At 42.4% G+C, this 9,171-nt stretch overlaps 1 protein-coding gene and 3 non-coding genes across 5 annotated transcripts; 1 reads left to right on the top strand and 3 right to left on the bottom strand.

Moving 5' to 3' along the window:
- The first annotated feature begins 299 nt into the window (after positions 1–299).
- trnar-ccu (transfer RNA arginine (anticodon CCU)) lies at positions 300–372 on the top strand. Its single transcript has one exon. It is a non-coding gene; the product is annotated as a tRNA-Arg (tRNA).
- Positions 373–694: 322 nt separating this feature from the next.
- Positions 695–6,193, bottom strand: rpsa (ribosomal protein SA). 2 transcript variants are annotated; one of them, XM_071922538.2, is made up of 8 exons: positions 6,146–6,193; positions 5,220–5,391; positions 4,634–4,752; positions 3,586–3,831; positions 2,614–2,742; positions 1,678–1,846; positions 1,236–1,271; positions 695–863 (listed from the first exon to the last, which is right to left on the bottom strand). In XM_071922538.2, the coding sequence occupies exons 2-8, from the start codon at positions 5,350–5,352 to the stop codon at positions 769–771; spliced, it is 927 nt and encodes a 308-aa protein (XP_071778639.1). In that variant the 5' UTR covers positions 5,353–5,391; positions 6,146–6,193; the 3' UTR covers positions 695–768. The 2 variants fall into 2 exon arrangements, with proteins under 2 accessions (XP_071778639.1, XP_071778640.1); XM_071922539.2 differs by having other exon boundaries at positions 1,236–1,268.
- On the bottom strand, positions 3,297–3,438 carry LOC139929621 (small nucleolar RNA SNORA62/SNORA6 family). Its single transcript, XR_011785421.2, has one exon. It is a non-coding gene; the product is annotated as a small nucleolar RNA SNORA62/SNORA6 family (small nucleolar RNA).
- On the bottom strand, positions 3,973–4,112 carry LOC139929620 (small nucleolar RNA SNORA62/SNORA6 family). Its single transcript, XR_011785420.1, has one exon. It is a non-coding gene; the product is annotated as a small nucleolar RNA SNORA62/SNORA6 family (small nucleolar RNA).
- Positions 6,194–9,171: the final 2,978 nt, after the last annotated feature.

Genomic DNA, 9,171 nt, shown 5'->3' with positions numbered 1-9,171 from the left:
CGTGCTTGGCGGCTAATCGGAAACAGTTTCGGCCTGTTGTGTGAAGCTTGACGGAGCTTCCTGACGCGGAGTTACTCTCTGTTGCCTAGCAACGGAGCACAGATGGATGGCTGCGTTGGTCTCTGCAGATAAAACATGTTTTGAAATTATTTTGAAATTGTAACATTGGAAATAAATAATCAAACCATAGAATAAATAATTATAAGTGTGTTGAGACAGATAATCACACCTTAGGTCATATGAAGCTTTTGGGTTTCTGTGTTTCAAATTGCATAGTTCCCCACTACAGGGCCACAAATGCCCCAGTGGCCTAATGGATAAGGCACTGGCCTCCTAAGCCAGGGATTGTGGGTTCGAGTCCCATCTGGGGTGACACCTTTTCAAGCACGTAGGCAAGGAATTTCATACATCAGCACAAGCGGTTTTGACAAAGGAAACAACTCAAATGAGTACCTGCACAATTAAAGTCACTGAATCTGGTCATATTGGTTTCAGTTGTAAATGCACCCTGTTTGACATGCTTTCAAAGTTCATTTGGAGTACATTGCTGGAAAGCATCACACACAAACAAAAAACGCCATTTACCATTAGGTACATGAAGATAGTCCCAATCATAAAACATCTAAAAACTTTGATGCTCAGAAGAAGAAAAAACATTCAGTTAAGACCAATTAAAAAAAAGAACAAAGACAAGTTTTTAAAACAATCAGCCAACTTTATTGAGTTCTCAGCTCATTGCTGTAGGTTTCACATGTGTTTATGAATGGATTAGGACCAGTCAGAGGTAGCACCGCCCCAGTCAGAAGCCTGGGCAGTGGGAGCTGCGGACCAGTCTTCAGTGGCAGTCTGGGCACTCCAGTCCTCTGTGGGAGGGAGAGGATACACAGTGAGACACATTTCATTTTATTACATCATACCAAAGCTTTTACATTCATCTTCTAACAACAACTATGAGTTAATACAATAGCATAACTACTCACATGATACAAATAATGACCTGATAGCATGATATTAAAACTAGTCGAGGAGCAATGGCAGACCAGATGGGTGTGATCCTACCACTCAATAGAAGTCCATGGTAACAATTCAACTACATACGGTCAATACACATAAAACTAAAAATTGTCTTGGGTCCCATCTCAATATGTGGAAAAACATGTCTTCATCAAGTAAAAAGGGCATCCAACATCATCCATTCATACTTTGAACTATGATTTCAAAATAACATTACGTACCAGTAAAGCCCTCAGCAGGAGCCTTAGCTGCACCTGCTGGATGAGGATCAGAAGTTAGACATCAGTACAATTATACTCTACTGCAAATGTGCCCACTCTAATTCACCATAACATCTCTCTGAATGGTGAGAAACACTCTTGTGTGTTCTAGCATATCTAGAGTACATAACTGTTTATCGCTACATTATCTACTACTCAGTGTTTCTCCAGTATTGATTCAGCAGTGGGCCATTACACCAATAAAAATATCCACCACAGCCTGACAAACCCAGAAGTTGAAATAAAACGTAGAATTATAACCTGCACTAGAAACAAAACTAGAACAAGGAGACATAGAACCAAAACCCAAAAAGACCCCACCTATCAATGCGATAATAAAGATAAAGGAAACACTACTGATTTACATGTACAATAGACTGCTAAACTAGCCCACAAGTCTTACCCTCAACGGGAGCTGGGAACTGCTGGATGGGCACAGAGGGCACCTGGACGCCCTCGGACCAGTCGGCCACCTCAGGCTGGACAAAGTCGGCCGCGGGGGCGGTCCACTCACCCTGGAACTCCTCCTTGCCAACAGCCTTCTCAGCCGCTGCCTGCTCCTCCTTCTCGATCTGAGGCAGAACATGGCCCATGTTAGAAATTCATGTACAAAGACATTTATTTCAAAATTTGGGGTGTGATTCCCGGTACCACAAAAGAACAGTTGTGTTGCAGCTTTTCCTACTGGACTAGCATGTTAGAAACTGCCTACAATTTATATATGTACTTTAAAAACTAGCCAGACTCACTATGTCCTCTCACATTCACTGGCTCTTGACCAAGTAATATAAGCAAGGAAAGGCTGGATTCTTCTTTGTGAATATTTTGCCTTATATTAAGAAATTCAATAAATATTAATATTTTTACATCAATACAAAATGTATGACTGAACTGAACAGGAGCTGTGTTTGCTGAAACATGTGCCATCACAGAATGAAGTTAAGTACAGGTGACAGCGCCACTCATCCCTTGGAGAAAGACTCACCCAGCTACTGACCAAGCCCTTACTGAAGAGGACATTTGGCAGCTATGCACCCTACATCCTTATTTTATATATTATATCACTTCGTCTTTCAGGTATGGACAGGGGGACATGTGATTTGCTAGGGCCAGACATAAAGCCCTAGCACATACATACCATGGCATTGTCTCATATCCACAGAAATCACATGTATGCCTATCCAAGTCTATGATGTTAATTTACATGGGAGACATTTTCAAATTTCAGGTTAAATTGATGCAAGGTCTACAGTGACAGATAAATGTTGCTCCTTGAATTTCAACATCTGCATTAGCCTGAGAAATCTTCAGTGTGTGCATATGTGTTTGCACCCCTCACCTCCTCAGGGTCTCTGTAGAAGTAGAGATCGGGCATGACCTCCCAGGGGTGCTCCCTGGAGATGGTGCCCCTCATCCTCAGCACCTCCCTGGCCAACATCCACCACATCAGACCCACAGAGTGGTGACCCTGGACACGCAGAGAGGTTTGGGTTATTTTCTCCACAGCATTTTTGCCATCCCAGAGTTCAACGCACACCCAGCACTTCCAAACTGTCTGGAAGCTGCAGACTATGTGACAGGTAATTAAGCCACACATGGAGGCAGCCACCTTTATTCACCTGCTCCATTCTCTCATTACAGCACACAGGGTAAAGCAAGAAAGTACCTTTAGCTTTTATTCGAGCATCTCTCAACTACGTTTTTTCTGTAAGAGAAACCAGTAAACATCCCAACCTGCCTGAGTATCTGTATGTGTGCACACACCAGTCACTAAAGAATCTGCTGACTCATTGAAGTCAATACAATTGTCTAAGTAACCCGAGTCAATGCATTGTGCGCTCCACATGGAAACAGGCTGCCATTTGCTTTGAGGAAACAAGGCAACATAAACAGTGCAAAGATTATGGTATTCAATGGCGGTGTAATTAGACCCACAAAAAGACACTGTATTAACATACTATAAAAAAAAACATTCTAATTAGGCTGGATGAATATTGGATTAGTAACGAATATGTATTGTTTAAGTGTGGCTCAGGTCACTATCAAACCCCAGTCATGGGGCAGCAGCCCTCATGGTGTTAGCGAAAACCCGGCCCGCTCACTCTGGCACACTTCCGACACCTTAACACCGACATATCAGTGCCAGGCTTTAATGGTGTGCTCAATGTTTAGCACAATGCTCACTGTCTTTTTGCGCACAAAGGCACAAAGACAGTCCGAGTCATTTGCTTGTTTTATTTACTTAGCAGGGTGGGTCAACTGAAATAGTTTATCTACTCTACAAACAAGACCAGAGCTCAGATTGTGTTACCTTGTTGTTGCAGGGGATGGCGATGTCCACGTATCTGAGCGGGGAGTCGGTGTTGCACAGGGCGATGGTGGGGATGTTGACATAGGACGCCTCGGTCAGCGGCTGGTGGTCGGCGCGGGGGTCCGTCACAATCAGGAGGCGGGGCTCCCTGAAGGCCGCCTGGATCTGATTGGTGAAGGTTCCGGGGGTGAAGCGTCCGTGGAAGGTGGTGGCACCAGTGGCGGAAGCAAACTTCAGCACAGCCCTCTGAACGGAGAAGAGTTACATGCAATAAATACACAGAGCGCAAAAGCAGGAGAGCTGTTTTGGGCACAAGCTCCAAATACTTCAGTGTAGTTCATGTCCACAGGGCATACAATTGGTATTGTCCATCAGTGTTTATCATAGACTTGTGGCTCAGGTCACTATCAAACCCCAGTCATGGGGCAGCAGCCCTCATGGTGTTAGCGAAAACCCGGCCCGCTCACTCTGGCACACTTCCGACACCTGAACACCGACATCAGTGCCAGGCTTTAATGGTGTGCTGTTTGGGTGATGAGTCAAACATGCAGCCCACCACCAATATGCATATTTTACCTTTTCCCCTGTCAGTATTACATTCTAGGGTTAGACTGACATCGGTTTGCCAATATATTAGGCTGATATTGCCTTTTGTTAAATATTGGAGTCTTTTAAACAGTCAGTAAAACCTGCAATAAAAATGTTATTTTCTTTGCACATTTATTCATTTAACTGCTCAATTATGTTTTTTGTATATTAATTCTTCATTTAAAAAGGCAGTAATGTGTCCCACAGTTACCTGTTTCAGTTTTGGTGTCCTGTGATGGTCTTTTCCACCTTCACAATAATGAAAATATGAAATGGTCAAATTTAAAGATATAGAAAGAAAGAAATATCAGCAACCCATATCGGTCGAACCCTACTACAGACATCATCTCAAAGAATGACAAAGCCAGCTTGCTATAATGTCTATCCCCAGACACAACGGTGGTTACTGCTGAGGCCTGATAATACATAAAACAGGTTCTGAGAGCTGTGGCTTTCTGACCTGGCCGGTGTTCCTGGAGGAGATGACACAGACGTCGGCCGGGTTCTCGATGGCCACGATGGCCCTGGCCGCCAGGAGCAGCTTCTCCCAGGTCTTCCTCAGGTTGATGATGTACACACCTGGCAGAGGAGGGCCAACCTATTTACTACACAGATTTTAAGTTGTGCATTTAACAGTAGACACCCTTTTGCTCAAGCTAAACGGTGATTGTGCTTTTGCGGGCCCTAGACTGTGAGACAACCTTGAAAGTGCCTGAAAGTGTTGAGTCAGCTGAATCCATTGCTATTGCAATGTGCTTGGTCTTTTGTCTCCAAATAGTTTCTTTTTCTTTTAACTTTGTGAAGCGCTTTTACGCATTTTGTGTTTAGGGCATGATATGAATAAGGTTACTTCAAATCGTTGTCTTGAGAGCTTCACATTCACTAAATATAGATGCTTAATATACATAATACAAGTGCATTCATTTTCAAAACTATTTGACCTTACACTGAGTAAATGCACTAAAAATGACAAAAAAGACCAAGGGATAACAGACAAACCTGCACTAGAGACAAAAGGAAAGTCTGTAGTGTATTTTCCGACTTACCGTCACTCTTCCTCTTGTAGACGTACTGCTCCATCTGGAAGTCCATGTTGGTCCCTCCCAGGTGGGTTCCTGCTGCCAGGAACTTCAGCACATCCTCCTCCTTCATCTGCAGCACATCCAGACCTCCGGACATCGTGACCACTTTCCCTGCGTTACGACTTTATTGGGAGAGCTGGAAGAGGAGAAAGAGAGAGAAAGAAAGAAACCAAGGGACAGAAACAAACCTTCAGTCACAAAAGGTCTGACATCTGTGACACTGCCGAGCCCCTGATATGATCCACAGTTAGGGGAAATATCAAAGACAAGGCTCTCGTGTGACACCTGAGCTACTGAATTTTTTTCCAGAGGTTCTCAATGTTGTTCATTTGTCAGACCCCAGAAAGTGATGGACCACCTTTTGATAAGACTTTGTCACAGCAATGAGGGGAGATTTGTTGTCGTTTTAGTATTTAATTGTATCACTGTGTACAACGTACATAGGGATATAATAGTGAGAGTGAACCCTTTCATTCTTACACATTCACAATTCCTATTGAATCAAATTAATCCGTTATCGCCACCCAGCTATTCACAACATTACAAACTCAACAGTTAAACAGCTGTCTCTTCGGATATAGGCATATCAATTTTGCTGTTTTTACAAATCACTCCGTGTTCATAAATGTCGCACTAGTATTGCAAACTTGCTGGTTGTACTACTGATGGTCTCGAGTCTTAGCCTTCGCTGTGTGCATACATGACAGCACAGAGCACGGCTAGTCGCCGGGCCCGGGTCCACTTTTTAAAGATATTTCGACAGTAACGCGGATTATAGTAGCTAAAGTAATTATCACATTCCATACGGCATGTCGTCAGCTTTCATAACGCATTAGTCCTGACGGTCTGAGCATATTATATCACGTTATACTGTCAAATTATTATCTCACCACGAGACAACGCCGTGTAGAGATCTGTACCTCACGGTAAAAAAGAGGCCGGAAATGGAAATGACGTACAATTTATACTCAGATATCCTCCAATCAGCTTCCATGACATACTTCCGCATACTTGCAGAGCAAAGAAGAGCTCTCGCTCTCTCAAAAACGTATGAGTAAATTAACTACAAAGACGTTCATGTAAATAACTTATAATTTTTTTAAATAAATTATTCCTATTGTTGTTCCATTGTTCTGCTGGCTTCACGTTGGCTGACTGCATACCTAGTTCATTATAAACAACAATATAAAGCAATAAAAACAATATAAATGTGTTTGGGGGACCAAATAAAACTATTTTAGGATGGTTAGGCTGTTTCTTTTGAGTAATATGAGTTTAAAATGTTTATGAAGCAGTAAATGAACGGGTTACATCTGTATGGTTTGTTACTATTGGAAAACATTAGACCTGTCTGTATTATTGCAAAAAGCTTATAGCTCTATACAGTAGTTCTTCAATTCATCTTTCATATTCTCAAACAAATTATGGATTGCTGCTTAAACTCTTAAGCTTTGTTTTATAACTGTGTAACTCATTGTATGACTGGTGCTACACTGTGAAATTGTTTGGGGAGCAGTCAATGGAGGTTTCAATGACATTGGTGACATAAGTGCAAGTTTAACAAAAGCTATTTCTAAATGTATACTGTTTTTGGCAATCAAGTATGCTATTTCATCACCATTGTTTTCCCTTTTCTATTTTTTGATATTCTACCCACTGTCAAGGATTGCATGTGTAAAGAGTGACCAGCCACTGGAGCTCAAGATACTTCCAGATGTATGCAAAGAGCCTTGACTCGATGAAACTAGAGACATTTAACACAGTGGGAGGCATTCAGTGGCTTCTACTCAGCTGTAACAGCAACAGGAGAGGGAACACATTGAAACACATGCTTCACTTTGAATATTACATTCATCTTTAGTGTCCTAGGTCTCACCCATACACTTATGATCTTTAAACTTCACCACTATGGAGAGTGCCTCCATGTACCTCTGCCTCCTGACAGTCCCCTGTCTGTGTGAAGTCAATAATTCACTCTTTTCTTCCTCATCTATACAAGCATGCAGTTCGAGAACAATTCAATTAGTGTGACTACATTGTAACACACTGAAAAACTACACTAGTCTTACCACATGTCGCTGTAAACAGTGGGATTGTCCCACTTAATTCATTAAAATATATCCCACAAACTGTCCTACAGAAGATCGCCAAATACATATTCAATCCCAAATTTGTAATGTAATATTTAATGGGAACCTAAAATTGACTAATGATATAGCAAATCTAGTAAATAGTCTGCCAACCTGACCAAAAGAATCTGTGCTTTGTCTCAAGATGCAGAACAGTGTAGTAAATCATCCTGACTAAAGAAAAGACAATAGATCAATTCCCAAGCGTTGAATAAAAACACAAAATAATTTGCCACAAGAACCTTGATTCTATTTTCTTTCTTTTTTTTTTTGTTCTTTAGAGTCCCCATTGGCTGTTAGCCATTGAGGCGATCAAGTGTTGCTGGAGAGACAATACAGAACAACCAAACAAAATAAGATGCTTTGAATTTACATCTTGCGATGATTTGTTTGGGAGACACAGACGGTGTTTGGATGTCTCAAGCTGGTCTTAGGTCTTGTTTATAGAGACATGCAAAAGTTCCTTCTGTCTCCAGCCTCGTGACTGAGTATGGAGGCCTCTGCTATTGGTCTAAAAGTGTCTATAAACACACCAGATAGATCCCCAGACTATCAGACAGAGCCCAAGAGAAAGAAGAGAAAACCAGAATCTCTCATCGCTCGCAGCAAAACACTGAAGCAGCATGGAGGTGACTTTACTCAGAGTGCTCCTTGTTTCGAGCGTATGGGGTTTGTCTGCAAAACATGTCTATATCAAAACATCAATGTCCTGGCTGAGTGCTCAGGCGTACTGCAGGAATTATTTCACTGATCTGTCTCCCATCAGCAGTGCGAGAGGTGAGGAGCTGTTCAGAGAGGCGGTAGGTGAAGGTGCGTTTACAGGATGGATCGGTCTCCACAGAGAACGCAGCAACCCTGTCGCTTGGAAGTGGTCAGGAGGGGGATACGCTACATACCTAAACTGGGCTTCAGGAGAACCACATAATGATTACTATGGCATTTGGACTTCTAATGGATGGGCTGGTGTTTACGACTACTACATCAGCAGCACCAGCACCAGCATCAGAACCTACTACTTCTACTGCCTGAAGCTGGTGGTGGTGGAGGAGAAGAAGTCCTGGGAGGAGGCTCTGCAGCACTGCAGAGAAGATCACACTGAGCTCACCAGCCTGGTCTCTGAGACTGAGCTTCTTCTGGCCCAGAGGGAGATCCAGGAAGCCCAGACCACTGAGCGTGTGTGGATCGGCCTGCGTTACCTGGGAGACCGCTGGCTGTGGATGAACGGGGAGCCTCTGGAGTACCAGGCCTGGCCCCAAGGAGGAGATCAGGGCCACTTGTGTCCAAACTGGACTCACTCCTGTGGAGCTTTGACCAAAGAGGGACTGTGGGAAAACTGGGACTGCCAGGAGAAACTCAGCTTCATCTGCTACTGAGTGTCAGAGTGTAATAAGTAATACAGTGATAACAAGTGCATGTAGAATGGTGAAGGGATATCATACAGCATGGGCTTCACATGATGTTGTAGGGTTAGTAATTAGGGTGAGTAATGTTAGTGTTTTTACCATATAGATGACATCATTGGTAGATGATGTGTCTAGTTTTAGTAACTTGGAACTCTGTAACAGATCCAATATATATTGGACTGTCTAAAAGTATCATTCAAAAGTATATTGTGACCCATTTTATTGTATATTGTTTTAGGACCATAGAAAATCCCATGTAATTACAAAAGCTCTCTTAGTATCCATAATATTAACAAAACCAAAGGAATATTTTGAGAAATGCATATTTTTCTGATATAATAAAAAAGAAAGTTAATATTGCTTTTTTTTATAAGCTTGGAAGTT

This window comes from Centroberyx gerrardi, chromosome 3, assembly GCF_048128805.1.
Source record: "Centroberyx gerrardi isolate f3 chromosome 3, fCenGer3.hap1.cur.20231027, whole genome shotgun sequence".
NCBI classification, from domain to species: Eukaryota; Metazoa; Chordata; class Actinopteri; order Beryciformes; family Berycidae; genus Centroberyx; species Centroberyx gerrardi.
The sequence above is the reverse complement of the archived record's forward strand: the minus strand, read 5'-3'. Positions and strand labels throughout refer to the sequence as shown.

What these genes read in the sequence shown, in the direction of transcription:
- rpsa (XM_071922538.2), bottom strand. Translation starts at nt 5,352, where the DNA reads ATGTCCGGAGGTCTGGATGTGCTGCAGATGAAGGAGGAGGATGTGCTG. An exon ending in CCTCCAGGAACACCGGCCAG is followed by an intron (nt 3,832 to 4,633) that starts GTCAGAAAGCCA and finishes TTCTCCGTTCAG; the next exon opens with AGGGCTGTGCTGAAGTTTGC. An exon ending in GTTCCCAGCTCCCGTTGAGG is followed by an intron (nt 1,272 to 1,677) that starts GTAAGACTTGTG and finishes ATCCTCATCCAG; the next exon opens with CAGGTGCAGCTAAGGCTCCT.